The sequence below is a fragment of the Apis cerana genome, linkage group LG4, assembly GCF_029169275.1.
Source record: "Apis cerana isolate GH-2021 linkage group LG4, AcerK_1.0, whole genome shotgun sequence".
Lineage (NCBI taxonomy): Eukaryota > Metazoa > Arthropoda > Insecta > Hymenoptera > Apidae > Apis > Apis cerana.
Window position 1 is genome coordinate 59,708 of NC_083855.1, and position 26,792 is coordinate 86,499.

The 26,792-nt window shown below is 26.2% G+C and overlaps 8 protein-coding genes across 19 annotated transcripts in view; 3 read left to right on the forward strand and 5 right to left on the reverse strand.

Annotated features, from left to right (window-relative positions):
* LOC107994236 (uncharacterized) lies at window positions 1–4,479 on the reverse strand. 6 transcript variants are annotated; one of them, XM_062073449.1, is made up of 13 exons: window positions 3,989–4,479; window positions 3,201–3,385; window positions 2,755–3,040; window positions 2,555–2,661; window positions 2,352–2,482; window positions 2,118–2,254; window positions 1,938–2,056; window positions 1,687–1,810; window positions 1,399–1,627; window positions 1,096–1,269; window positions 787–972; window positions 618–697; window positions 1–529 (listed from the first exon to the last, which is right to left on the reverse strand). In XM_062073449.1, exons 2-13 carry the CDS (start codon window positions 3,382–3,384, stop codon window positions 400–402), a joined length of 1,887 nt encoding a protein of 628 aa, XP_061929433.1. In that variant the 5' UTR covers window position 3,385; window positions 3,989–4,479; the 3' UTR covers window positions 1–399. The 6 variants fall into 6 exon arrangements, with proteins under 6 accessions (XP_061929433.1, XP_061929432.1, XP_061929435.1 ...); XM_062073448.1 differs by having other exon boundaries at window positions 1,399–1,630; XM_062073451.1 differs by having other exon boundaries at window positions 787–914; window positions 2,118–2,257.
* Window positions 4,480–4,815: 336 nt separating this feature from the next.
* LOC107995226 (succinate--CoA ligase [ADP/GDP-forming] subunit alpha, mitochondrial) lies at window positions 4,816–7,822 on the forward strand. 2 transcript variants are annotated; one of them, XM_017052602.3, is made up of 7 exons: window positions 4,816–5,022; window positions 5,790–6,025; window positions 6,098–6,319; window positions 6,434–6,538; window positions 6,607–6,786; window positions 6,956–7,090; window positions 7,173–7,822. In XM_017052602.3, exons 1-7 carry the CDS (start codon window positions 4,986–4,988, stop codon window positions 7,257–7,259), a joined length of 1,002 nt encoding a protein of 333 aa, XP_016908091.1. In that variant the 5' UTR covers window positions 4,816–4,985; the 3' UTR covers window positions 7,260–7,822. The 2 variants fall into 2 exon arrangements, with proteins under 2 accessions (XP_016908091.1, XP_016908090.1); XM_017052601.3 differs by having other exon boundaries at window positions 4,825–5,022; window positions 6,607–6,807.
* A 12-nt stretch (window positions 7,823–7,834) lies between these two features.
* On the reverse strand, window positions 7,835–8,910 carry LOC107995225 (UDP-N-acetylglucosamine transferase subunit ALG13 homolog). Of its 2 annotated transcripts, none has more exons than XM_017052600.3 (3): window positions 8,771–8,910; window positions 8,436–8,547; window positions 7,835–8,313 (listed from the first exon to the last, which is right to left on the reverse strand). In XM_017052600.3, the coding sequence occupies exons 2-3, from the start codon at window positions 8,526–8,528 to the stop codon at window positions 7,894–7,896; spliced, it is 513 nt and encodes a 170-aa protein (XP_016908089.1). In that variant the 5' UTR covers window positions 8,529–8,547; window positions 8,771–8,910; the 3' UTR covers window positions 7,835–7,893. The 2 variants fall into 2 exon arrangements, with proteins under 2 accessions (XP_016908089.1, XP_016908088.1); XM_017052599.3 differs by having other exon boundaries at window positions 8,724–8,866.
* A 110-nt stretch (window positions 8,911–9,020) lies between these two features.
* Window positions 9,021–10,720, forward strand: LOC107995224 (RNA 3'-terminal phosphate cyclase-like protein). 2 transcript variants are annotated; one of them, XM_017052597.2, is made up of 8 exons: window positions 9,021–9,162; window positions 9,270–9,509; window positions 9,657–9,823; window positions 9,904–9,973; window positions 10,043–10,078; window positions 10,150–10,300; window positions 10,391–10,495; window positions 10,572–10,720. In XM_017052597.2, exons 1-8 carry the CDS (start codon window positions 9,021–9,023, stop codon window positions 10,714–10,716), a joined length of 1,056 nt encoding a protein of 351 aa, XP_016908086.1. In that variant the 3' UTR covers window positions 10,717–10,720. The 2 variants fall into 2 exon arrangements, with proteins under 2 accessions (XP_016908086.1, XP_016908085.1); XM_017052596.2 differs by having other exon boundaries at window positions 9,904–10,078.
* On the reverse strand, window positions 10,497–12,683 carry LOC133665603 (tRNA-specific adenosine deaminase 1-like). Its single transcript, XM_017052593.3, has 3 exons — window positions 12,007–12,683; window positions 11,619–11,870; window positions 10,497–11,167 (listed from the first exon to the last, which is right to left on the reverse strand). Exons 1-3 carry the CDS (start codon window positions 12,681–12,683, stop codon window positions 10,888–10,890), a joined length of 1,209 nt encoding a protein of 402 aa, XP_016908082.1. The 3' UTR covers window positions 10,497–10,887.
* LOC107995223 (glyoxal reductase) lies at window positions 12,174–15,052 on the reverse strand. 2 transcript variants are annotated; one of them, XM_017052595.3, is made up of 7 exons: window positions 14,098–14,402; window positions 13,822–13,902; window positions 13,595–13,702; window positions 13,357–13,521; window positions 13,235–13,278; window positions 12,962–13,163; window positions 12,174–12,853 (listed from the first exon to the last, which is right to left on the reverse strand). In XM_017052595.3, the coding sequence occupies exons 1-7, from the start codon at window positions 14,156–14,158 to the stop codon at window positions 12,714–12,716; spliced, it is 801 nt and encodes a 266-aa protein (XP_016908084.1). In that variant the 5' UTR covers window positions 14,159–14,402; the 3' UTR covers window positions 12,174–12,713. The 2 variants fall into 2 exon arrangements, with proteins under 2 accessions (XP_016908084.1, XP_016908083.1); XM_017052594.3 differs by having other exon boundaries at window positions 13,235–13,521; window positions 14,098–15,052.
* A 69-nt stretch (window positions 15,053–15,121) lies between these two features.
* On the forward strand, window positions 15,122–18,971 carry LOC107995222 (trafficking protein particle complex subunit 12). The gene has a single exon (XM_017052592.2). It carries the CDS (start codon window positions 15,492–15,494, stop codon window positions 17,064–17,066), a length of 1,575 nt encoding a protein of 524 aa, XP_016908081.1. The 5' UTR covers window positions 15,122–15,491; the 3' UTR covers window positions 17,067–18,971.
* Window positions 17,882–26,792, reverse strand: part of LOC107995230 (zinc finger protein 1) — a 34,802-nt gene continuing 25,891 nt past the window's right edge. For 2 of the 3 annotated variants that reach the window (XM_017052610.3, XM_028665446.2), the window contains 5 exons: window positions 26,350–26,705; window positions 25,699–26,049; window positions 24,703–25,023; window positions 24,402–24,561; window positions 17,882–23,999 (listed from right to left, as the gene is read on the reverse strand). In XM_017052610.3, the coding sequence (XP_016908099.2) occupies window positions 23,806–23,999; window positions 24,402–24,561; window positions 24,703–25,023; window positions 25,699–26,049; window positions 26,350–26,705 (1,382 nt within the window). In that variant the 3' untranslated portion in view covers window positions 17,882–23,805. The remainder of the gene's footprint in view (window positions 24,000–24,401; window positions 24,562–24,702; window positions 25,024–25,698; window positions 26,050–26,349; window positions 26,706–26,792) is intronic. The other variant, XR_009829389.1, reaches the window with a different exon arrangement.

Sequence of the window (26,792 nt, forward strand, 5' to 3'; positions counted from 1 at the left end):
TTGTATCACTTCATATGTTTCATATAATCTAACAATTTGTTATTATCCGAAATATTACATACAAGATAAATTATCGGACAAAATACATGTTTTATTAATATAATAACGCATAATAAACAAACCTAACATTTTTATGTACACTATTATTAATATCCATGATCCATGGATGCAAAGATAATAAATCAAGACAAACCTCTCCTACAACTTCAGGAACTTAGTTCTATTCCAATATTTCTATTATCAATATTTTGATTATTCACAGTAAAATTTTTTACATCAACATTCATAGCAGTGTCAGAAAAAGGTTTACTCATGAATAGGATCTTTTAAAATATTTAGATGCGAATATTATCTGATTATACTTAAAAACAAAAACAAATGATTAAAATCGACCTTAAACTACGCAGTGCTTTCAAGCTCCTTGTGTAGAAAAGTTTCGATATCCACTCGACATATAGGACAGCGTTTATTAGTACATAACCACTGATCGACACAGTCTATATGAAATAAATGCATGCATGGAAGCCTCCTATGCAAAAACATTAAAAGAATATTATATATAAAATAAAAAAATAGTTATTAAAGAAAATTATTATATGTATAAAAAATAATTATACCTGACACTTTCACAGTCTTCGAATTCAGATAAACATATAGTACATTTTTCAATAGAATCTTCATTTTCAACTTTTTTCTCCTATTAAATAATAAAATATTAAAAATAGTAAAAGTAAAAATAGCAATACACATTTTGTAACAAATTCATACAAAAATATAATACATTACCCGTTTGTACTTATAACGGAATGTATGACTTTCAATTGATTCTTGTGTTGCTCCGCAATTAATATGAGCCATATGCCGTAAATTAACAAGACGCATATAATTTTCAAGTTGCGCCGACATTGGACGTGCTGGATGTAGCAAACCAAAAGATGAAAATGGCATTGTATCATGAGCATCAGATCCTTGCTGTGTGAAATATATATATATATATATATATATATGTGTGTGTGTGTGTGTGTGTATGTATGTATGTATACAAATACAGAAAATATATATTATTTATTATCAATATTATATATAAAAACATACCAAATGAAGATGTTGCAACCAATTAATATGAATATGATGTCTATGTTGTGGACCAGGTGGTCTTCGATGAGGACCATAATGATGATACATATGAGGTACATAAGGATGAACTGGCATTGAAGGCAGCATAACTGGTGGTGTTGGTTCCATTTCTACACTATTCAAAGAATTTTCCTAAACATATAAAATAATATAAATTAATGTTATAAAAATTAAATTCTTGAAAAAACAATAAAAAATAAAAAAAAAATTATAAATTCATTATAATATTTATTATAATATAATTTCTTTGATTAAAATTACCATCACAGATTGTGCTGGGCACGATGGGCTAACATTTGGTGGTCTCCTAGCTTCTGGATGACTATAAACAGTAGGTTGCTGTGGTGGTGGTAAAATTGGAGGAGGAAAATAATTTTCTGCAAATGTCATATTTTCCGAACCATTGCAACGATTATTTGCAGGATTAGGATTTCCACTATTACACGTATGTTGATTTGCTTGATGAACATGTGGATTACATGATGTAGTACTACTAAATATAAAAATTATATATAATATAAAATTTCAAATATTTAGCATGATACTAACCTATGATGTGTCGAGAATCTTGGATGAAGACTCCGCCTATGTACTTCTTGTACACGTTGTTGCATCCTCCATAATCTTTCTTGCACAGGATGCATACGTGGTCTTAACATTCCTGTAGAAGCATCTGTAAAAAAAAATAGAAATTAGAATAACATCATTACGGAATATTATTAATTTTTTTTAATTTTTAATATAATATTTTTATCTGGTATTTTAATATAATACTTTTATCTTTAATATAATATTGTTACCTGGTAGTTGACTATATCTTACAGGTATAACAGGAATTGGAATTCTATAATTATGGTGCATACATCGGCCATGATACACATAGTCTGGTGGACTATGCATGCAATAAGTATTGTTCCCGCTATAAAACATTATTAAAAATCTATAATCAAATATATTATATACTAAATAATTTTTCATACCTATGTACATAATCCGTTGTTCCTGGACTTACTACCGAAGTTGTTGGAGTTGGTGGAGCATGTTCTTCATCTGATTCTACAGTCAAATCAACGACAGTTACTGGGCGATTACTTTCTTCATTATTTTGCACAGAATTCTGCTGTTGAAATATATTAAACATTAACATTTTGTATTGTTTTAAGCTCTTTAATATATAAATCTCATTGTAAAATAATTTAATAAAACTATTTCACCTTATTATTATTATGATTTACTGAAACAAGAACTTCAACTGAACCATCTTCATCATCACTACTAGTAGCATCATCACTACTTGAGGACCAATCTAATTGTAAATCAGGCGCTGATGGTGTATCATCATTTCCTAATCAATATAGATAAAATTAAAGTATTACATATTTAATTATTTTTAATTATTATTAATAAAAAATCATACTTGTTGAATGTATAGAATGTTGTTGAGAATTAATTGTATTTGGCAAAACTGAGTGATACAAAGTATTAACTTCATTGGCACTGTCATTTTCCATATTCTGCATGACTCTTTTAAAAAAAATTTTATTATTAATTATTGATATAATTCAAATAAAAATAAAAATTATATAAATTTAAAAATTTTAATTTTAAATTCTATACTTGTTAGAAGTTCCATCCGACAATCTAGATGGTCCAGCCACATCCAAATTATCAGATGGTTGATAATCCAATGATTGTTCTTCACTTCTTTTACATTTATGTTTTACTGGAGGATCACGTTCGTGTAAAATTCCTGTTGTTTCAGGCCCGTGTAAGTATGTTCCAAATACAAAATTATTGTTTGAAGTAGAATGATGAGATGGATTTACATAAGGATTAATAGGTACCACATCTAAATCTTCCACATCACTTTCTGCAAATAAGTGGTCATATTCCATGTCATTGGCTAAAATAAAGAAAATTATTAAAATTATTAAGTGGATTTTTTATATAAATTTTCTTTTTATTAAAAATATAATATTTTAATAAATTTTGTTAAAAAAAGTTATATTTTAAAAAATATGAAAAAAATTAATACATATATTATGTTTTATATTATATTTTACCTGAATTAAATCTTGGTTGTGGAGAAGGATCAACTGTAGATGAAAATGCTGTATCAAATATATCTGCTAAAGAAGTGGAATTTGCTTCCATAGACTGAGTTATGGATTCTGGATGATACAAATTATTTTGTTCATCTGCTTTAGTTTTACACCAAACATTTTCAGAACTTGTGCTTTCTTCCATCCTATTTGATGAATTTGATATTTGATTATTTATATTCATATTCAATAAAGATTTATTATATTTATACATAAATAAAAAAATGTAATTATAAAATTAAAATTTGTTTATTATTGTTATCATATAAATATTATAAAATATATTCTTTTTTGTTATGTAATTTTGTATTATATTATAGAAATATTATAGAAAAAAAAGATATAATTTTAATCAAAAATAAAAACTTTAATATTCATTTAAAAAATAATAATAAAATCAATTAAAATATTAGATAATTAAAAAATATATTATATATATTCTAATAAAATTTTTTTTTAATAACAATGTTTTCTTTTAATTTCATGAAAAAGTATATTAAATATGCTAATTTTCAATAAAATAATGTAAATATATATATACATATAATATATAATATATATAATAAACAATTTTTATATTATGAATAATATAATTAAATTTTTAAATTTAAAAAATAATTTTTTAAATTATGTTCGAAATTAAATTTGAATTTTCCACATTTAAATAAAATTCTATTATTCGTTTCATGAAAATAATTGAAATAATATCTTAACGAAGAATGTAATACAAATTATAAAAGAGAGTGTACCTTGCAATTCCTTCGATGGTTTTGTAAAACGATAAGGCTCTCTTTACCACATCATTTTTATCAAGATATTTATTTTTTATATATCACTGTCATTTATGTCGTTGTATCTATGCACATCAATATTAACTTTGTAATTAGATCACTTCGAATTTTAATAAACTATTCGATCCATATGAAAATTTGTGTATAATTAAATTCTTATGTCAGTAATAACAATAAAATCGAAAAAGGATTTATATAGACTTTCTTTCGGTAATCTACATTTGGCAACTATGATACCATCAATCGTAACTTTCATTAACTACGTTCGATTTTTGGTGACCTCTGTTGATTATGCAGCATGCTACCTTTCCTTATAAAATTGTTATCACGTTCTTTATCAATTATTATAGCATAAGTTTAAAATTTATATAAATAATACTAATCTTTTAAATAAATATAATATTTATTATATAATATATTCGTTTTCCTATCGCACCATTTTAATTTTCATGCTATATATTTTTATTCAACATGTATGGATATATTAAGTGATTCTAGTGTATTTCAAAGATATAAATAGGGATAAAATTAACTTTCCTATATTTTTACTAATAAACGAGGAACTTGAGAAACTAGAGAAATTTTATATAAATATTCCTAAAATTATAAATTTTAATTTTAAAATTATAAATTTAATATTCTATAATATTAATAATAATTTGCATATTATAAGAATTGTTTCGATATATTTAAAAACTTACAAAATTATTATTTATAATAACATTTTTGCATTGAAAATAAATTATTCTGCATGATGAACCAATCATTTCAATGAACACTATTTCTATCATTTGACAAATAACAAATCTGGAGTATTAGATACATGCGAGATATACTTCATGTATTTTCTTTCGAACTTGACCTCGCTAGTTCACCGAAGATAGTTCTCTTAATGGTGATTCTCTAATAATTCAATTTCGTTTATTGACCTCCTAAAAGAAACATCAATTAAAAAATGGCTGTAGCTGTTAGAACATTATCAAAATTTACAGGTAAGATAAGAATAATTATCTGTTATTTTTTAATGATAACAGATCTTTATATATTTCGAAATATATTATAACATGTTTGTAAAATATAAAAATTCACAGTTTTTTGTGTCATTATTCTGTTATTTTTGATATTAATATTTGATAATTTTTTTTTATATTAAAATTTCTATTATATAAGAATGTATATAGTCATTCATAATTTAATTTTTTTGACACTACATATATATTTTTAATTTATTTCTTAATTTAATTTCTACGTTATTTTCTTTTAAGTATTAATAAAGTATTACATAATTCTATATTAAATTTTTATCTGATTCATGTATATATAATATAATAATATAATATATTCTTTTTTCTAAAATTATTTTTTATATAAACAATATTATTTTGTGATATATCTATTGATATATTACATATAACTATCAAACATAATTTGTATATTATATTAATTAATGTTAGTACAGTATGTCACTCTAAATGTCATATTAATCATTGAAGTCATTGGAAGATATTCAATGAACCTTGACCTAAAAGTTAAGAAATTTGATATTGTCTCTATAAATAATATTCAATTAAAACAATGCTTAAACTTTCTATCTCTATCCCATAAAATAACATATGTTTTATTGTTATTATATTTATATTTAAGAATATTATTAAAAAATATATATTTTATTATAAAACAAAAATTATTAATATTTTTCTTTAAACTTTTTTTAAAAAAACATTTTTTTTAAATAAATAACTTTTTTTTATTTTTTCAGTTAGAAAGTGTGGTAATTTATTACGTACTCAAATAAGATTTAACTATGTAGATACTAGAAAAAACTTGAAAATTGATTCCAATACCAAAGTTATATGTCAAGGTTTCACTGGTAAACAGGGGACATTTCATTGTCAACAAGCCATTGAATATGGTACTAAAATAGTAGGTGGTGTTAATCCTAAAAAAGCTGGTACACAACATCTTGGAAAACCAGTTTTTAAAAATGTAAAAGAGGTGAGTAAATAATTATTTAATTTTATATTTTATATTTAAAATTAAAAATTATCAAATTTATTTTTATTTTAGGCAAAAGAAGCCACAGGTGCTACTGCATCTGTCATTTATGTTCCTCCTCCAAGTGCAGCTGCAGCTATTATGGAGGCAATAGATGCTGAAATGCCATTAATTGTATGTATTACTGAAGGTATTCCACAACATGATATGGTCAAAGTTAAAAGACGACTTTTGGAGCAAAATAAATCTCGTTTAGTTGGCCCAAATTGCCCAGGAATAATAGCTCCAGAACAGGTATTTAATATTTATTAATATTTAAAAAATTATAAAAAGATTTTTAATTCAAGGCATATATATTATATATTATTATGTATATTCCGATATATTTTATAACAAATTATATCTCAGTGCAAAATAGGTATTATGCCAGGGCATATACATCAAAAAGGAAAAATTGGTATTGTATCAAGATCAGGAACATTAACATATGAAGCTGTGAATCAAACAACACTTGTAAGTAAATTTTTTTTTTTAAATTTTATATTCTTATATTTTAATAAAATTAAAAATTTTATTTTAAGGCTGGTCTTGGACAAACACTTTGTGTTGGAATTGGTGGTGATCCATTTCATGGAACAAATTTTATTGATTGCTTGGATGTATTCCTCAGGGATCCAGAATGTGATGGTATTATAATGATTGGTGAAATTGGTGGTAGTGCAGAGGAATCAGCAGCGGAATATCTCATTGAACATAATACTGTTGGTTGTTCTTCTAAATTGGTACCCAACATCCTATCCTAATTCATAACTATTTTTTCCAGAAATTCCAATGTTCCTTATATTCCACAAGACATTCTATATCCTTATAAGTATAATTAATTTGAATATTATTAGTTATAAATGTAATATATATCTGTTGTAATTGTAGGGAAATAAAACAAAACCAGTAGTATCATTTATTGCCGGTATTACTGCTCCACCTGGCCGAAGAATGGGACATGCTGGAGCAATTATTTCAGGAGGAAAAGGAGGTGCACAAGACAAGATTAATGCACTTGAAAAAGTATTAATTTACTATCTATCATAATTAAATTTTGTCTATATTTGTGTTATAATAAATATAAATGTTGTTTTATTTTATTTAGGCTGGTGTAATAGTTTCAAGGAGTCCTGCACAAATGGGAAATGAACTCTTAAAAGAAATGACACGCCTTGGTTTGATCTGTAATTAAGAACATATGCCATCTATAAATACACATTTGTAGTTTGCCTCATATGGATGTATCTTCATACAATAAATTGAAAGTATAAACTATGCTAGGATCGTCTAAAAAAACAAAACAATATAATGCATTAAAAATGTGCAACTTTATTAAATTGATAATGCAGTGACTATATTCATTGATGTGCAAACTAACTCGTTTACTTTATTCCTAAAAAAAAATCATGCAAAGAAACATGAACATTTATTGAAAAATTAAATTTATTTTATTACTGTACAGTATTTAGAAAATATTTTTAATGCTATAGCTTTTATTTTAACAATTAGCAACTATCCAAAGATCATATAAAAAATACCTAACAATAACTGCCACAATTCTTCGTTATCATTTTTCTTAATCAGAAGTTATAAATTTTTCTATGCTATTACACTATAATTTTAAGAAACAGTTATTTAAGCAATTCTTACTATATTGTTGTAAATTATATTAAAAGTATATCTGTTATAACTATAAAACTGTTATATATCTATATTGTAAAACATTAAAATCTTAAATATATTGAATGAAATCAATTAGTTCTTTAATAATTTTTAAAATTTTTTTATTATAAATAAAAGATAACATTAATTTTTTAAACATTTTTTTAGATTGAAAATCCCATTATTTTATCTATAAGTTTAGCAATATGTTTACTTTTATAATTAACAAATGGTTTTAATTCAGCAAAATTCATAGTCTGTATAGTATCTAATAAAGTTTCACAAGTACAATAATATAAATGCTTATTCTTGTAGAGTTCTTCAGCTAACTCTAATTGATGATTGTCCATCAAACTTTGATTTGCAACTACAATTAAATCTTTTTTATTTTCTGAAGCATCTAAAATACTTCCTGCTCCTGCATGACTTATAATTAAATCAGTATTTTCTATGTATTTAATTATATTTGCATTTAAATTGAAATATTCAATATTAATAAAACCACAACGGGGAATACAATTTGGTATAAATAATGTTTTGCCAATTTGTAAAATAATTTCATTATATCCCTTTGATGATAACATCTAAAATAATAAATTTTATTGTTTATATTTATTATATATAAAACATTTCTTTAAAATAATATTTAAATATTTTTATATATTTATTAAAAAATAAAATTTTTTAAAAACTTGTATTCTTTTACCTCTAAAACTTCTGAACTAAGAACTGTCTTAATTAATTCATCAAATTTCGTAGTGCCAACAGTAACAAATATTTTTTTCTTTATTAATGTCATTTTAAATATTAAAGAAATACTAAAACATTAATTAAAATAAATTATTAAATATTATATCATATTATTGACATATTATTTCATATTAATTATTATTCATAAAACTATATAAACAACATATTGAAATTTAGTAAAAATACTTTGTCAAAGTTTATTCGATCTACATAAAGTTATCAAATATAAAATACAACTACTAACGTCAAGAATATATATATATCGATATAATAATCGCGATATCTTCTTACTTTCGTCAATTTAAGAGAATAAGAAGAATGAATATAGAAATAATAATACTAAATTGTTAGCATCGCATTATTGCCTCACTTATTAGAACATTTTTTATCATTCTCTCCACGCTGTTATTCTCAAACGTCACGAGCAGCCATTTTGTTTAAATATTTAATAATATCAATTTCTTAGAAGAAACATTAATGTCATCACGTAATTCTGATACATTATTTTGTTTATTTCGTTTACCGCAAATTTTAATAAAGCATGCCAGCTAAAATAAAAAATAACGTTTTAATATATGAGGGTTGTAATTATTTACGATATCGTTTATTATTATCAACATTATCAGGTAAACCTGTGCGAATTACAAATATTCGAATTAAAGATGACAATCCAGGACTTAGAGGTTAGTTTAAACATATCTTTCAAAAAAATATCTAAAAATTAAAATAGATTTGTTTATTAATATTAATATTTATATGTAATTTATATATGCACATGTTTATATCTTAGAGTATGAAGTCAATTTTATTCGTTTATTGGATAAAATTACAAATGGATCAAGAATAGAATTAAATGAAACAGGAACTAATTTGTACTATAATCCTGGATTATTAAATGGTGGTGAATTTGAGCATGATTGTAATATACAACGAGGTATTGGTTATTATTTAGAAGGAATTATGATATTAGCTCCATTTTGTAAAAATACTGTAAATGTAAAACTTAAAGGAATTACAAATAATACAATAGGTAAATAATATTTTTTGAAATTTCATTTTTTTTAATTTCAGAATATTAACAGTTTTATTATAATTGTTAACAGTATTAATTAACGGTATTAAGTATTTATTATAATTATTAACAGTATTATTATAATTATATGATTTAATTTTTAAGATCCATCTGTAGATAGAATTAAAGCATCTGCTATACCTATATTAAAAAAATTTATATCAGGTGATAATGAAATTATCTTAACTATTAATAAAAGAGGAGCTGCACCTTTAGGTGGTGGAGAAATCAAATTTAAATGTCCTATTAGTCGTAATCTTAAAAGTATTCAAGTTAGTAATTATAAATATAAATTATATTTCTTCTTCATTAGAATATTTATAATATAAAAATAATAAAAATATATTTGTAGCTTCAAAATAGTGGAATGGTAAAAAGAATAAGAGGTACTGCATGTAGTATACGTGTATCTCCTGCTATTGGTAATAGAATTGTTGAGTCTGTTAAATGTATATTATTAAAATTTTTACCAGATGTGTATATTTATACAGATCATTGTAAAGGTGCATCAAGTGGAAAATCACCAGGTATATATATAAAATTTTTTTTAACTTATATTTTTTAAATTAAGTATTTCAAATGCTTATAAATATAATAGGTTTTGGAGTGAGTTTATCGGCTGAAACAACTTCTGAAGTTATTTTTGGCGGAGAAGCATTTTCACCTCTAATGTCAACAGGTTCTTTACCATGTATACCAGAAGATATTGGTAAAGAAGCAGCTATGAAATTAATTGATGAAATTTATAGGTAAAGAAAATATAATTGTTTTTACATTAAAAAGTATATAAACTAATTAATTAACTAAAAAAGCTATTATATAAATTTATATGATTATAGAAATGGTTGTGTAGATTCACCTTTTCAAGCTATGACTGCAATGTTTATGGCATTGGGTAAGAAAGATGTTTCTAAAATTGTAACAGGTCCTTTAACACCATCAATGTAAGTATTTTATAAATGAATTTATTTTAAAAAGAAAAAAAAACATTATACATGATGCATAATATTATTCCCACAGGATACAATTTTTAAGGGATTTAAAAGACTTTTTTGGAATCATCTTTAAAATTGAACCATTTAAAGAAAACGATGAAATATTAGAACAAGTTGTTTTAACTTGCATAGGTGTAGGATACACTAATATAAATAAACGTACTTTGTAAAATATTATTGTATTCATTTTTTTGTTATGTATCAATTTTATAATTGAAATTTATAAATCGTATATATATACGATATATTTTTATCGTATATATATATATATATATATATAAATTAATTTTACATTAAATTATATTAGTTACTTTTTTTATTTATACAAAATTTAAAATATTTTATAACACAAATGTTTGTAACTGAATTGGTTTAGAAGGCCAATCATGAAAAAATTCCGATTTTAATGTATTCCATAAACTTTGATAATTTTTAGACCATTTTTTACAATCTAAATAAGTAATTTTTTTGGGATGTCTTATATTACAATCAGAATGTTGATATTTATCACAAGTTCGTAAAAAAGTTTCAAAAAGTGCACGTCTGCTTATAAGTAAATTGCTACCCTTTTTTTTTTTCGTAGCTCCTTGTTTTCTACCTTCAACTGCTATTTCAGTATCACTAAAAATAAAAAATTATTAAAACTATTTTAATATTAACGTTAATTTAAAAAGTAAAATTATAATAAATAATATAAAATAATATTAACGTTAATTAAAAAATAAAAAGAGATAAATAAGATACTAATATATTTATGAAACATTTATATTATAGAGGATCTATTCTAAAGACTAAAATAAAACACAAAAGTTAATGTACAAAATATCAATAGCTGAGACTTAAATTATTTATTTTTTTATTATTTATTTTATAAGCAATTTAAGTTTGAATTAGATAAAGTATTTTATTATTATATTAGGAAACTTAAATTGTTTATAATTTAACAATAAATCTCAACTAATATTTTTATATATCAATTAAATATTTTTATATTTATTTTGTTCTCTAGACTCTATTCTTCAACAAAAATGTTACAAATATATCAACATCCTGTATAAATATTAAAAATTACCGATTTCTTACAGCACACCATATTATACTGGATGGACATGGATTTTTTCTTTCGGAATTCTTTTGCTGTTTAAAAAAATGTTTACTTTGTATAATTTTTAATTTGTATATTTCTGAATTGAATCGTTTATATAATCCACGTTCCATTGCTTCTAAAGAAAAAGGAGAATTACCTCCCACTATAATAGTTTCCAATTTTATTGGAGGTATCAGTATTGATAAAAATGACCCTTGTATTCCAAGTAAATTCCATCTAAAATCAATATATAAAAAATTATATTATATTATATAATTTATATATTATTTCTATATTATTCCAAACTTATTATTTCAAAATTATTATATACTATACATTCAAAATAAATTATAATTTAGATAATTTTATTTACTTTGCTATTTTATCTGAACAAGACAAACTAAGAGTAGGATTTCCTCGTCCCGGTTTAGTTCGTAATGGCCCAACTACATGGTAATTTATTCCAGGTAGATGAGGATCTTGATATTTTTCAGATTTAACACATTTAGCACCTGTTCTATATATATCTTTAATTACTTGTTTTTTTTTTTCATTGACATTAGATTTTATTTCTATTTCGATATTATGATTATATTTTTTAATTTTTATTGGAGGTGCATTATCTTCTTCTTTTAAAAATATAGAACAATCTCCACAAGGAGTTTGACTTGTAAAAAAATGAAATGATATGCCATCATTTATCTTAATCTTTTTTTTATCATCTATTATAAAGACATTATTTTTAACACCATTGAGTAAAAAATCAATTTGTTCATATAAATATCTTAAGAAGGCACGTCTGACGAGAATTTCTGCATGTGAGTCACTTAATCTACATCCTTCTTCATATAATTTTGTATTCATTAAATCTATTTTTCCTAAGCATTTTGTCCCTGTAGCAAGAGCTACTAGGGAAAGTGTACCATCCTTTTTTAATAATACTATACCTGATAATACAGTCCATTCTTTTTGTGATGGTTTACCATTCTTACCAAGTTTATTGTATTTTTCTAAACAAAGTTGTGCAACCTTATCTGCAAAATCTTCCATATTTTTTATTTTATTTACTTTTTAATTGATTTAATACACATTAGAAGGATCCCAAGCATATTTGACTTGAGGTAAAGAAAATAAAATATTCATACTCTCTTCATCAATTAAAAAATCTAATTGAATATTATCTTTTATATGTTCTTTATTTACAGCTTTAGGAATAACACCTATAATAATATTATATTATATTATATTATATTATAATATATTATATAATATTATATTATATTAAGTAATATGTATATAGAAATAAAAAAAAAAGATAAATTATTTACCAATTCCTTGTTGTAAAGCCCAATTTAATAACAATCGCGCTGATGATACATTAAGTTGAGAAGCTATTTTTAACACAATTGGATTTCTTAAAAGATTAATATTGCCACTAGTTCCTAAAGAAGAATATGCTTGTATATGAATTCCTTTTTCATTGCAATATTTTATTAATTCTTCTTGACGATAATGTGGATGCAATTCAACCTATGATAAAAATTTTAATAAATATGAAAACAGTAATGAATGTAGATTAATTGTAAATGCAATTAACTTACTTGATTAACTGCTGGTAGTATATCTTTGCAATTTTGTAATAATTCTTGTAAATGTTTAATTGTAAAATTAGACACACCTATAGATCTTATAAAACCTTGTTTTTTCAAATCTACTAACTTACTCCAAGTTTTTGCTCTTAAACTTAGATTATTTGTTGAAGTTTCCGGTATACGAGTTGCTCCTGGCCAATGAATCAAATACAAGTCAATATATGTAGTATTGAATGCTTTCAGAGATTTCTGAACACATTGTTCTATTCCCTTTGGATCTCCATTTACACTTGGTGCTATTATTTAAATGAATATATTTACAATTATATTAATCATATATATTTATCAAATATATTTATCAATACTTACGAAGCTTAGTTGTAATAAAAATATCACTTCTTTGAAGATTATATTTTGGTAATAAATTTTTTAAAGCATAGCCAATATCTTCTTCATTTCGATATACTACAGCTGTATCTATAATATAATGTATAAAAAATGATAGATTTTTATTATATAACAAAAATTAATATGTATTCTATTATAAATAAACATATATATTAATAATTCACTTAACATATTCACTATATACATACCAATAGAACGAAAACCAACATTTAAACTTTCATCCACTACTTCATATATTAATTCTTTTCCTTGAATTTTATATGTTCCAACTAAAATAAAAATTTAAAGTTTAATATTTTATTATAATAAATTATATTTTTTGAAAAGTATTTTTATCATTATTTTAATATTTTTTTTAATATATTATTATATCATTATATTAATATGCATAGCATAATTTAAAGATTAATTTAAAATAATATGTATACATTTTACACAAATTTATTATATTTTAATAAACTCACATCCAATTAGAGGCATATCATAACCACTTGAAAGACAAACATTTCTCACAATGTTGGTCATAATATTATTATTAATTTATTTTGTTGTAATTTATTCTTGTATCTGTATATTATCTATCTATATATTATTCTATATATTGTATATATATATATATATATATATATATGTATTTATACTTATATGGATAAATATAATAATATCGTTATTACTTTTTTATAATGTCATTTTTCAAAAAAGATATTAATTAAAAGGAAATTATGATTAAACTTTATTTTAGAATAGCAAAAATTGTTGATTCTTTTTGTATTTTCTAATAATTTTTGATCAATTATTTTATCTAAAAAATAATTTTAAGTTTAGGAATCTATTAGTTTAGTATTATTCATATATAAAATTAATGATTTTAACTATATCTGATAAGTTACTATGATACATATTAATTTGTATTTATTTATACATCAGTTTATTCAATGAGCGGAATTATTATTTGTATTTAGATGACGATCATATAGATCCATTAAATAATATCTTTACTAAGTTGATAGAATAAATTTTTTCCCAGTCGTTAATATTGCCAACAATGATTATTATTTTGATAAATTATTTTTATTCCAATATCGAATCATTCGTATCAAATGAATAATTGTTACAATTATATATATACACACATACATATCATTATATATATGTATATATCATACGGACAAATCATAAAACAAATATGCATATTACATCTGTACAAGCGAATGTGATTTATTATGCTTAAATTATGCGAATAACGATTCCGCTTATTGTGTATGAATTATGAACAAATATCAACATAATATTTAAGATTAATAATTTATTAATCTTTATATTATATTATATTTTTATATATTATCATTAATCTTAGTAATTTTACAAATACATTTAAAATTATTAACTTTATATAACTTTTCAACAAGTAGTTTTCTAAAATTTTTGAATTATTTATTAAAAACTATATAATATAAATATAAAGATATAAAAGAGGATATAAAAAAATTTTAACTATATTTTATCTCAAAATAAAGTTTTACTAAATTATTTCTATTATAATATTTAATTAATTTTATTTTATAATTGAATATATAATTAAATATATAATTGAATTATAATTTATATAATAGTTTTATTAATTATATATAGTATATAAAATTAACACATATTTGATACAAAGTTAATAACACTTAGTACTGCGATCTATATTACATTGTATGTACTTACATATATTTTGTTCATGACAAAATATTTCAATCTGTTTTTGACAGTTAATGCTTTTAAGCTTTTTTTCACATTTTGATATTTATAAAATTTTATAAACCATATAATTATAAATGTATATAAATCATATAAAAATAAAATAATATATAGAATGGCTGAAGAAAATGAATCTTCGACACGACAAAAATCCGAAAATATTGGAGAGGTTATAAAAGAAACAGAGGCTGATATTAGCCGATATTTTGAAAATGCATCTCGCACAATTTTTGACGAGATTGTGTCACCTAAAAATGAAGACTTTTTCAATATACGAAGAAGTTCTGAAAGTAGAATTCCGGATTTTGAATTACTCGCAGATCAGTCAAACGAATTTTTAAAAAGCAATTCATTACTGGATAATGAACGACTCGATCACAGTGGTACAAATGATGTACACAGAGATGTATGGATACCTTCTGAACAAACGAGAAAAATTCTACGAAGTATTGCTACATCAACTGCTGGGACTAATTCTCTTGACAGAGAGAATTTGACGATGCCAGGTCTTGCAGTACAAGGAGATATGCCAAATTTAATAAAAAGTACTGCTGTGCGATTTCTAGGTGAAGATGAAAATATACAAAGACATGTACTTACTGCTTCTGATGTAACTCAAGATGAACGTGGTTTAAGGACATTAATACAAGCTGGTTGTTATAAAGCGGCAATAAATTTATCTGGAAGATTATTAGCAGTATACGCTCAAGGATTTGGCAAAATAAATCAACCTAGTAAACATTCTCCGCATTCTTTACAATTATGGTATACAAGGCTAGCTCTTTTGACTAAACTTAAGCAAATTGATATTTTAGAAAATGAATCAAAACCATTTGGTAATTTAGATAAACCAGACATGTATTTTACATTTTATCCTGAACTTTATGGTACTAGACCAGGTTCTATGGCTTCTTTTTCTTTTAGATTACTTTTAGCTGAAATTCCAATGTATTGTGGTAAAGCAAAACAAGCATTGGATAATCTTTTTAAACTTCTGTCAATAGTGAATCAAATTATAACTAATTTTAATAGTGGATTTAATGGAGATGGATCCCATGTTAAAATTAATTGTGCAGAACAAGAAGATGCTATACGATTATGGAAAGCCAGAAGATCCAGAATTCTTATATCTATTACTAACTGTGCAGTTAGCATGAAAAATTATGTATTAGGTATAAATATTTTAGAAAAACTTTGTGAATCTGCAGATTGGACATCTGAACAAATGGATGCATTAAAAGCTAGCATAGGTAGATTACATCTATTTTTGGGAGATGTTTCAGCAGCGGAAAAATTTCTAATTAATTTACACAAAAAAGATAATAGTCTAACTGTACGAGAATTAACAGATAGAGGATTATTAGCAGTAGCTCATAATTCTTTCCAAGAAGCATATAAGTGTTTTCAAGCAGCAGAAGCATTGGATCCATCAAATATCGCATTAATTAATAATATGGCTGTTTGTCTTTTATATACAGGCCAATTAAAAGCTGCAGTTCATTTATATGAAAGCATGATAACAAGAAATCCTGTAAAAAGTTTACAAGAACCTATATTGTTAAATATATGTACTTCATATGAATTACATACTATTCATTGTAAACAACCGAAGTTACATTTGCTAAATCAATTAAACAGATATAAAGGAGATTCTGTAGATATACAATGCCTGAAACTTCCTTTAAATTAAAACTATTTTATTTATTTATAATATATAATCAGGCTGAAAATAAAATTTTTAATTTTTTATTTAATTATAAAAATGTATAAATTTTAATAATAAAATAAAAATTGATTTCAATTCTATTCTTAAAAATTTAATATTAGTTAATTTTTATTTTTTATTATCATTTCTTATTTTCTTTCAATGAAATCTATAAAATTATAAAATTTATCATATTGAATTCTCGTCTATGATTTAATTTTCAATTATGGATGAAAAATTTATTATTCTATCGATATTTGTAAATAAAACGTGTAAAAATATCATTCTATATATTGTCTATTATATTTCGGAATAAATATATATACAAAATCATATATATTTTAAACACGAAATTTATATTTAAATTATTTAATTATATACGAAATAAAATGCATTTATATACATCAAATTTGATTTTATAAGAAAAATATATTATATGATAGAATTGAAATATTACTTTTTATTTATTTATTTTCTGAACCTAATGACAAGCAATTTTTTTTTAGAATTCAGATTCAGCACACGTAAGATTCTATTCCTAAGTATGAAAATTTATTACACAGATTAATAATTAACAGATAAATCCTTACGAATAATTATCGAATTTTTATTATAGTATGTGATTTTAACTCGATTGTTTTTTTTATTTTAGATCACGCTACAATATATTCAAATGAATGAAAATTTGACTATTATACTAATTATTATATCTAAATATTATTATTATATTTAAATAGATAGTTAATATTTTATATGTTAAGGTATAAGGAGGTATATGGAAGAAAAAATGTAACAGCCACTTCAAAGTAAAATAGCCTTTATTACATCGTGAAACGAGGACAATTTAATGAACGTTCAACAATTGCTAGAATTCTCTCTCTTCCTTTCGTCCTTTCAAGCGCACGCGCACACACACACACACACACACATTCTTTCACTATTCTATCATTCTCCTTTCATGCGCATCATTTAATCATTTACTCTTTATCTCACATTTTTTTTCTTTTTTTCGTTTCTTTATCTTTATTTGTTTTCACACTGACATAATTAACATGCTCGTAATGTTTTTCGAGAATAATGCATTACAGGACACATATCATTTGTCATGTCAAAACAACCTCGTTCGATTTATGTATACGCATAATTAATCCTCATATCCTGTCCCTTTCGTCTTCATTCATTTTTCTTCATAGTTTAAGGATTCTTGATGATTCTAACATTATTTTGTCTTGTTATTCTCTGTTTCTTTCTTTCATGTTGCTTATCATTTTTCTCTATTAGATAATAAATCAATAGCATACACCATTCAGATCGATTCCAAAACTGCACTCTCTCTCCCTGCAGAAAAAAGGCACGAACTGGCGGAAAAGTCGGCCTAACTGTATAATATTTTCATTTTATTTATTATGGATGGAACTTCGTCACAATACATTATTTTTAATTTCATTTCTTTTCTCTGCTGCTTCTTTCCGCAGTGTGTAACAGATTCGGCCCCGTTTTTATTTCAGCCGAATTCATCGATTCGTGCTTCGAAAGTTCGCCGCGTAGTGCGCGCAGTGTTCGATCCTTTTGACGATTCATTTCTCTTCATCCTTCAATACGCATATTTTCAACTTTTTTTCCTTTTTTAAAAATTTTTTAAATGCCCATTATCAACGATCCAACTTTTAAAAGAAGATCGCTTTATTTAGAATAATATATTTTTTTTAACATTAATTAGCGATTTAATTACAAGAATATACTCCTTCTCCAAAAAGTGACTATCGTGTGAAAATTGATTTTAAATTAAATAATTATTTTGTATTAAATGTATGTACTTGTTGTTTTTGTGACATATCATGTAATGAACTAACTATTATTGTGAAAATAAATAATAATTCGAAATTAAAATAATTATAATTTTTCATTAATAAAATTTCATTGTTTAATTTAAAATTCAAATATCATAGCACAATTATGTTTTAAACTGTTTTGCAACCGCTCGCTTCAATAATACGAGATCATTTCACCCGGAGAAGGCACTGCATCCACTACGCAGCTGAAACCTCGGGTTTTTTCTTTTTTTTTTATTATTATTATTTTCTCCCCACCATTCTTTCTAGTATCTACCGCATTATTACGTTTCACTGTTACAGTACATTCGCATCGCTATTCGTGGCGACTAAATGTATTAAACTTATGAATGTATTATCTATATACATACACGCTATAGCGTGTATACACATATACGCATATATATACATTCTTTGTATCCATGCGCGTATATGTGCAGGCTTGCATTTAGCTTTATTCTTTTTTCCACACTTACGATTTTTATATATATATATATATATACTATTGTATTATGTAATGCTTATGCTCTCTAATCTCTAAAAAGAAACGGTATTATTATTGTCCTGCCGTATTTTCTTCCGAGTATTTCTTGGTGTACATACATACAATACACGCACACACGCACGATTCTGATGCTTATGTAACGTAGTTATGAAAAGCTCGATAGCATAACCACCAGTGTTCGTCGAGTATAGTTTAAAAAAGCGAACATTTTATTATTCCCGCGCGCTTTTTGTATGAAATAAAATCGCAATACGTTCTTATGAAATTCATAGAACACCTTGTCGTGAATAAAATATACATTTCTATCGATAGCAGTAAATTATTCTTTATATTATAATTATACGAAGAATCTCTACACTGTATTTATATAGTTTATGGCACTATTTATTCGTTCTATACTTATTGTCCGTGACGAGAGAAAATAATTGATCGATAGATGGGGGAAGCATCGCGGGAATAACGTTACTTTCGACGAGAGAATTCTTTTCGAGATCGAATTATTGAATTTACATGTTATTTCGGTAACTAGGCAAGCTCGGTCGTTCACGGAAGGCATCGTACGGTGCTCATTTTTTTTAAATCGTTGCATCAACAATCATTAACAATTTTTTTTTTCTTGTATTTATCTCTTCGCTTTCTCATTTCGTTTGTTTCATGTTTATACGAGTATTTCTTTTTTTTTTTTTGGTTTTTTTTTTTTTTTTTTTTTTTTTTTTGGTTAGTTTTTACATAATAGTTTAGGAAGTAACGGAGACATAATCGATGCCGATGAGCGAAAGCTGGCAAAATTACACTGTAATCTGTGTGTTATTTAATAATACGTACATACATACATACATCGAGGCGAGCAGGTTGCAAATATTCTCGAATCGGAGCAAATATTTCTATCTTTTTATATCTATATTTATATATTCATATATTCATATATTTATATTTATATATATAATTTTTTTATTTTTCATTTAGTCACTTATACGTATGTAATATTGTCTTCGTAAATTTCCTGCTTTTCCTTCCTGATGTCCTAACCCGTTGGTCGTGAAAGTATTCGAAAGTACAGAATTGAGGTTTTTTTTTTTCCAAGTGTGAAAATAAGAATAATGAAATTAATAGCAAAACTTAACACGAGATAAATTTTTATATAAAATTATAGAAAGTAAAAAGTATTTAAGGAATGCCGGTAAATTAATATATATCAAACGATTAAAAAAATTGTTATAAAGAAATCGTACAAACAAAAACAAGTCAATGAAAATAGAGAACGTAATATAATGATGAGAAATATAACGGAGAAAAATAACAAAGAGATTGCACAGGAACGTTGAATCGTTTACGATCGAGTCTTGAAAACTAGAAAATAAAAATAGAAGATTCTCGCGTATCTGTACCGAGGAACAGACTCGTCGCGGCTTCACGGATCCGCGGCGATCGATTAGTACTATATATATATATATATATAATATATCGTGTCATAATATTATAATAATATAAAAATATATTTCTTAACTATTAACACTATAATAAATGAGTATTATAAGCATCATATCTGGATTTTTTTTTTTTATCATAGTACGGACACGATGCCTGTCGCGGATAACCGGAGCTTTTAGACGCGGAGGAAATGCAACGGTGGCGCCCCGTTCGAACACGACACTACTTTTTTGGCGCGAATCTTTAAACGTTACATTCTTTGCCGTGTATCTCCGTATAATTTTCATCGTTTCTTTTTATCAATTTTTATCAATAACAATATATATATTTATATAATATAATATATATATATCACTTGTCACTCGTGGTACGTGTAAATAAAAAGAGGCATAAACCGTTATAAAATACAATTCTCGAGTATTATCGATCTGTAGATTATATATATATAATATATATATATATACCGCTTACCTACGCGTCCGAACGAATAAAATCATAAAAATGTTGTAATAATAATTTTTTTTCTGTTTTAATAGTACAGTATTGGAAGCATTTAATATTATACTTAGAGTTTTATGATCTCGGGGCCCGGATCTCCTGTGAAGGGATTTTTTCGTTTTTCTTTATAACATTTTTTTTTCTTTTTTCTTTCTTTTTTTTAATTTTTTATTGCGAGGTTCTCGATGCCATTTTCCTTTCGGACGTCTGAAAGTGATCAGCTCGTCTATCGAAATCTCCGATGACGTGACGGACTTCGACGAAAAGTACGAGAGGCCATAGTGATGTTTCATGATTTATGAATAATTAAAAAGCACGCTTCTCACGGAATGTCTAAGGCATTTTTGTTTTTATCTTCTTCTAGAGTGTGAAACATATTTCATTTCTAAATATTTTTTTTTTTTCTTCGTATGAATGATGATACGTGAAGATTCAAATATTAAAATATAATGACTTTTTAAATTATTCGTGTGTATCTTTCTTTACGAGAAGATGATGTGTAAGATATTTAATAGCTTAAAACTTAAGTTGTCGTACTTTAATAATTCAAAAAAAAGAAAAAGAAAAGAAAAAAAAAATACGAATTTAATTTACAAAAATGAAAAAATATATAAAATACTTAAATAATTAGAAATTTATTGATTAAGTTAGTTAAAAATTAATTTATATAATATATATATATAAATGATATGAAGCGATCAGGAAATCTAATAAAAAAAAAAAAAAAAAAATGAAAACTATTGATTTACGAATCGAATCTCGCACGTAACATTACGGATTGTGCAATGACTTTGGATTTTTTTAAAGTAAGTACATAACGATTGAAAGTTATTCATGGCATCGATCACCGATAGATAAGGCCCAGAAACACCTTGACGCTATATATAATAAATTGTTATTTGGCCGAACCTTTTTACATCGAGTTTTAAAAAAAAAAATCACTCGATTGCGAAAGCATCATATCGTACGACTAGAACGACTTCTAGTCTCCATTCTCAATAATTTATCAGAATTTACATTTAAGCTCTCTTAATTTAGCAGATTAAATTCAAATGTATTCTCTTTCTGTCCGGTGTTTCAACCTTCTTCAACGGACATTATACCTTCGGTTTTTGTTCTTATTTAATTGTATGCGCGAGCTTATCATTTTATTTTTGTTCTTTTTCATATCAACTTTTAAATATTTTGAATTTTCAAAACGTTTTAAAAAATTTGTTATTATTTAAGAACAATAACGAACGAACGAAGGAATTAAGATATTAATTATATTGCGTAACCAGTTGAAAAATATTATTTGACCGATATTTCTGAAGGAACTGAACATTATTCTTTCATAATTCTTTTATTATCGTCGTTTCTTTTTTTCTTCTAGTAAATGAATTACTGGTGAGAGCAAATTTGATAAAAAAATATTCGGAAAATTACTCTTGCTAAATTCTATTCCTTTTGTTGTATAGAATATATTACGAAATTTGTTTTGTTCTTCGTGAAATATACATTTGCACACGCGCAACTCGTTCAAAACGAAACTTTTTATCGTATCCCATATCCCTTCGCCAGTTTGCGCGTCGCGATCGAATTATATCGCGTGCCCCGTGCGAACGTGGCTAACAAATTTGTACGTTAATTAGTTTCCTTATTATTGTCATGGTATATATAATAATCTTGTTAATAAAAATACTAAAATATTATGTATATTATATATAATATATAATAGATTATTGCATTATGCATTTTTGGTACCGTTGCATATTGTTTGGTTTTTTTTTTATTTTTTTTTTTTATTTTTTTTTTATTTTTTTTTTTTAATGCTTGTCGACTCGAAGTCGTTGCGAAATCTCTTCTTCTTCTTCTTCTTCTTCTTCTTCTTATCGTTTATTTTTCCTTTTATATTTTTTAATTCTTCGCTCTTTATTTCATCGCGAGAACGAATCTGAGAAGAAATTCACGTAACATTTGGACGATTTTGCTCTCGTTCAAACAGAGTCGCGATCATCGAATCTTGGGTTATTGTTTATAACACGTTATTTTAATCTTCTATCCTTTTTTTCTTTCTCTTGGAAATCGCACTGTTCCTTTTCATAATCTCGATCTTCGATCTTTTCCAGCTAAATATTAATATTTTTTTTAGGCTTTAATTATTTGTTGCGTTTCACGCAAGCGTTTTTAAAATGCGTGCGCGAGATCTCGTGATTGGAAAACTTGGAAGCTATTTTCCATTCTTTTGATGTAATTCCCGCATCGATGGGGGATCGATGTATATATATATATATATAATATACGTACGATATACGTATATGATTATTTCGGTTCGAAGCATTTCTTTTTTTTTTCTTTTTTCTTTTTTTTTTTTTCTTTTTTTTAAATGCCGAATCCTGTATCATGAAAGGAAAAAAGGACCGTACATACTTAGCTAAGTCAGCGGGAGAATCTTCGTTTTCAACTAGCGGGAATACTTCTATTCTCTATATGGCTTGCAGTAAGAGTAACGATGATTCATGTGTTGGCTGTAGGAGCCAGAGTGAGAGAAGCGCTTGAGGCACTTGGAGCATTGGAAGGGTTTTTCGCCGCTGTGCAATCGCTTATGTTCGGTCAGATGATGCTTGTGCTTGAACGCCCTTGGGCACTCTACGCATTTGTACGGCCTTTGCCCTGTAAATATTTATCGATTGTTTAAAAAACCGTATATTTATTATATATATATATTATATAATATAACTTTGTACTAACTTTTAATCAATTTTAATTAATCGATCTATATAATAATAAATTTGCATATTAATTAATTAAAAATTAATATCATTTATATTTAAATCAATCGATAATTATTTGATTTTATTAATTTTGTAAGCAAATTAAAAAAATTTCGTTATTTATCAATATCCTTATTAAATTACATACAAAATATTTATTACTTTTAAGCATAATTTATCAAGAACACGAAATTTTCTTTCAAAATTTTGTTTCAAGATTATTCGAAGAATTTACTTTGTATTATCAAACGATTCTTCGAGTATAAAGATATATATATATATTTTATAGAGGAATACATACCGGAATGTTCGTATTTGTGTCTTGCTAGGGAACTGTGTTTGGAAAATGTTTTGTCACAGCGATCACAAAAGTAGACACCCTGCTCAATTTCTGCTACTGGCGAAGCCTCTGGTTGACTCGTATCTTCACTTTCGTTTTTCATATTTGTCTGAGGTTGACTCTGTATACATACATATATATAAAATGTTGCATTGTAATCATTATTTAAAATATCTCGTCATTAATATTTATCCCTTTCTCTTATTATTGTTTTTTGTTCTATGTAAATTTTTATAGACATGTTGGTCATTTTCGTTATTACCTTTGGAACAATTTCTCCCGTTGGGACCGCGCGTTTCGCTTCAACAGAATCGGTGGTTTCTTCATCAATGACGAGTGGCGAGTCCTCCAAATCATCCGCGTCTTGATTATGCGAAGATGCGTTATCGTTCTTCTGTTCAACAGGAGACGAAGATGCGAACTTTGCACCGTCTTTGCGCACCGACTCTGCGAGACCTTCTTTCTTGGACAAATCCAATGGTTGTTCGTATATCGTCTGACTGGCCGGATTGGAGGCCAACGGTACTAGAGGTGGTATCTTCGATTCTCGTCGATCTCTCGCTCGGGAATTTTGGAACCAAACCTGAACGTGGAATAATAATTTGTTTAAAAATACACTTTGAATTTTTCATAATTATAAAGTCTACGAATTTCTGTTTCCCTTTTGAGACAATTGTTTTTCCTTTTATGTAGATGATATCGATATAAATTTTCCTCGAAGAAAAGGCAAGAAAATACAAATTCAAAACAATATATTCGAGTGATGTTATCGCTACATGATAAACTCTTATATACATGCGATAAAAATCTTCACGATACTTTCATCGAATTAAATGAGAGTAAACGATATTTCACAAAGATAGATTTAAACGGACTAAGAATGAATAAAGAAAATAAAAAATAAACAAAATGAATCAAAAAAAATTCGACGATATCCTCTTCGTTACAACTCGAATAGTTTATATTTCTTCGCTGTTTCGTTGCACGAAAATATTGCATTTCGTTTAAAAAAATTTTTTCATATTACTTGTTGTTTGACACACAAAAATTTGATATCTACTATAATGAGTTCAAATTACAATGGAAATCTTTCCGATTCTTTTATATCCCAATCTTTGAAAAAATCTAGAAGAAGACTTTGAAAAAAATGATAGATAGGCATTCGTTTAAAAGTCAGATGTTTAAAATTTTATTCTTGGAACGGATAATTGGGCAACCGTTTATATTATGGAAGAAATTGTCGAGCAAAGATATACACCTGCACGACGCGAGTGGGGAAATTGATGTAGTTGGCGATCATGCTGATCTCCTCTTTCTTAGGCCGAGGATTAATGGCGTAGTAACCCTTGAGAACAGCCAATTGCTCATCGTCTATCAACGACCTAGCTCTAACTCTCCTTCCATTGTCGTTGTGCATCTGTGTACCATCCTCCTCGTCCTCCGAGTCCGCCTCCGAACTATCCTCTGTCGTTTTTCTCTTATAGCCCGATTTCGGCTGATTCACGTCTTCGAGTTTCGCCGCTAAACCTTCGCTCTGCGAATCGTATTGATCCGTCGCTGACCAATCCGGATAGTGTGCCATCTCGCTGGACATCTCGCTGTCTTGATCCTTTAAAAGGTTGAAAATATCGTATCTCTTATTCCGTTAATCTTTTATTAATTTTTTCCAATACTTGGAATTTGAGAATCGTATTATCCGAAGTAGTCGAAATATAGCGTGAAAAGTGAGAAATAGGTAATAAACGAAAAGAAAAATTTCACAAAAATAAATCGTTTTCGAGTCGTTGGATGTTTTTAGAAATTTGGTAAAAATACTTGCACGTAATAATTACGTTTCGACGAAGAGTTAAAGCTTGGTTATCACGCGGTAAACACGGAGTTCATCGAGAGCAGAGTGGGATCGTCTTACTTGATAATCCTCGTCGAACTCCCGTTTCATGGTGGCCGGCGACGTGGATAATTTTCGCACGTTCGCCTCGAGCAGCTGTTTCGTCACAGAGGTGTTGACCGTTTCGAGAATACGCCGAACTGCGTCCAGGCCCTGGGGATCGGCGGGTGCCGGAGATTCCTTGCCCTCCGTGCCCTCCGTGCCCTCGGAGTCCGCCGTGGACGGGCTCATGAGTTCCCGATGAGACTCGAATTGCTCGGCTACCTCGTCCAATCTCTTGGAATGTAGCTGATTTAAGATTTTGCCCAAGGAGGTCTGCAGAAAATAACTGCCGAAACCCATCATTTGTGGCAGAAGGGTGGGCATATCGTAAATACCTGGAACGAAATCGAAATTCGTACACACTTTCACCGATATCCGGCGCAAACTTTATTATCGTCTCGTTAAAATATCCAACTTTCTTC

Bases quoted from the DNA above. Each gene is read 5' to 3' on its own strand.
- LOC107995224 (XM_017052596.2), top strand. From the start codon at position 9,021: ATGCCAGCTAAAATAAAAAATAACGTTTTAATATATGAGGGTTGTAAT. The intron at 10,079-10,149 runs GTATATATATAA...TAAATATAATAG, and splicing joins ATCAAGTGGAAAATCACCAG to GTTTTGGAGTGAGTTTATCG. The intron at 10,301-10,390 runs GTAAAGAAAATA...ATATGATTATAG, and splicing joins TTAATTGATGAAATTTATAG to AAATGGTTGTGTAGATTCAC.
- LOC133665603 (XM_017052593.3), bottom strand. From the start codon at position 12,683: ATGGAAGATTTTGCAGATAAGGTTGCACAACTTTGTTTAGAAAAATAC. The intron at 11,871-12,006 runs GTAAATAAAATT...TATTGATTTTAG, and splicing joins TGTTCAGATAAAATAGCAAA to ATGGAATTTACTTGGAATAC. The intron at 11,168-11,618 runs GTAATTTTTAAT...TTTTATTTTTAG, and splicing joins TGGTGTGCTGTAAGAAATCG to TGATACTGAAATAGCAGTTG.
- LOC107994236 (XM_062073446.1), bottom strand. From the start codon at position 3,384: ATGGAAGAAAGCACAAGTTCTGAAAATGTTTGGTGTAAAACTAAAGCA. The intron at 2,483-2,554 runs GTATGATTTTTT...TATATTGATTAG, and splicing joins ACATTCTATACATTCAACAA to GAAATGATGATACACCATCA. The intron at 2,258-2,351 runs GTGAAATAGTTT...ATATTTCAACAG, and splicing joins TAAATCATAATAATAATAAG to CAGAATTCTGTGCAAAATAA.
- LOC107995225 (XM_017052600.3), bottom strand. From the start codon at position 8,528: ATGACATTAATAAAGAAAAAAATATTTGTTACTGTTGGCACTACGAAA. The intron at 8,314-8,435 runs GTAAAAGAATAC...TTATTATTTTAG, and splicing joins TTAGTTCAGAAGTTTTAGAG to ATGTTATCATCAAAGGGATA.
- LOC107995222 (XM_017052592.2), top strand. From the start codon at position 15,492: ATGGCTGAAGAAAATGAATCTTCGACACGACAAAAATCCGAAAATATT.
- LOC107995223 (XM_017052594.3), bottom strand. From the start codon at position 14,158: ATGACCAACATTGTGAGAAATGTTTGTCTTTCAAGTGGTTATGATATG. The intron at 13,522-13,594 runs GTAAGTATTGAT...TTTAAATAATAG, and splicing joins TTTTATTACAACTAAGCTTC to CACCAAGTGTAAATGGAGAT. The intron at 12,854-12,961 runs GTAAATAATTTA...ATATTATTATAG, and splicing joins GGCTTTACAACAAGGAATTG to GTGTTATTCCTAAAGCTGTA.
- LOC107995226 (XM_017052601.3), top strand. From the start codon at position 4,986: ATGGCTGTAGCTGTTAGAACATTATCAAAATTTACAG. The intron at 5,023-5,789 runs GTAAGATAAGAA...TTATTTTTTCAG, and splicing joins AACATTATCAAAATTTACAG to TTAGAAAGTGTGGTAATTTA. The intron at 6,539-6,606 runs GTAAGTAAATTT...TTTTATTTTAAG, and splicing joins CTGTGAATCAAACAACACTT to GCTGGTCTTGGACAAACACT.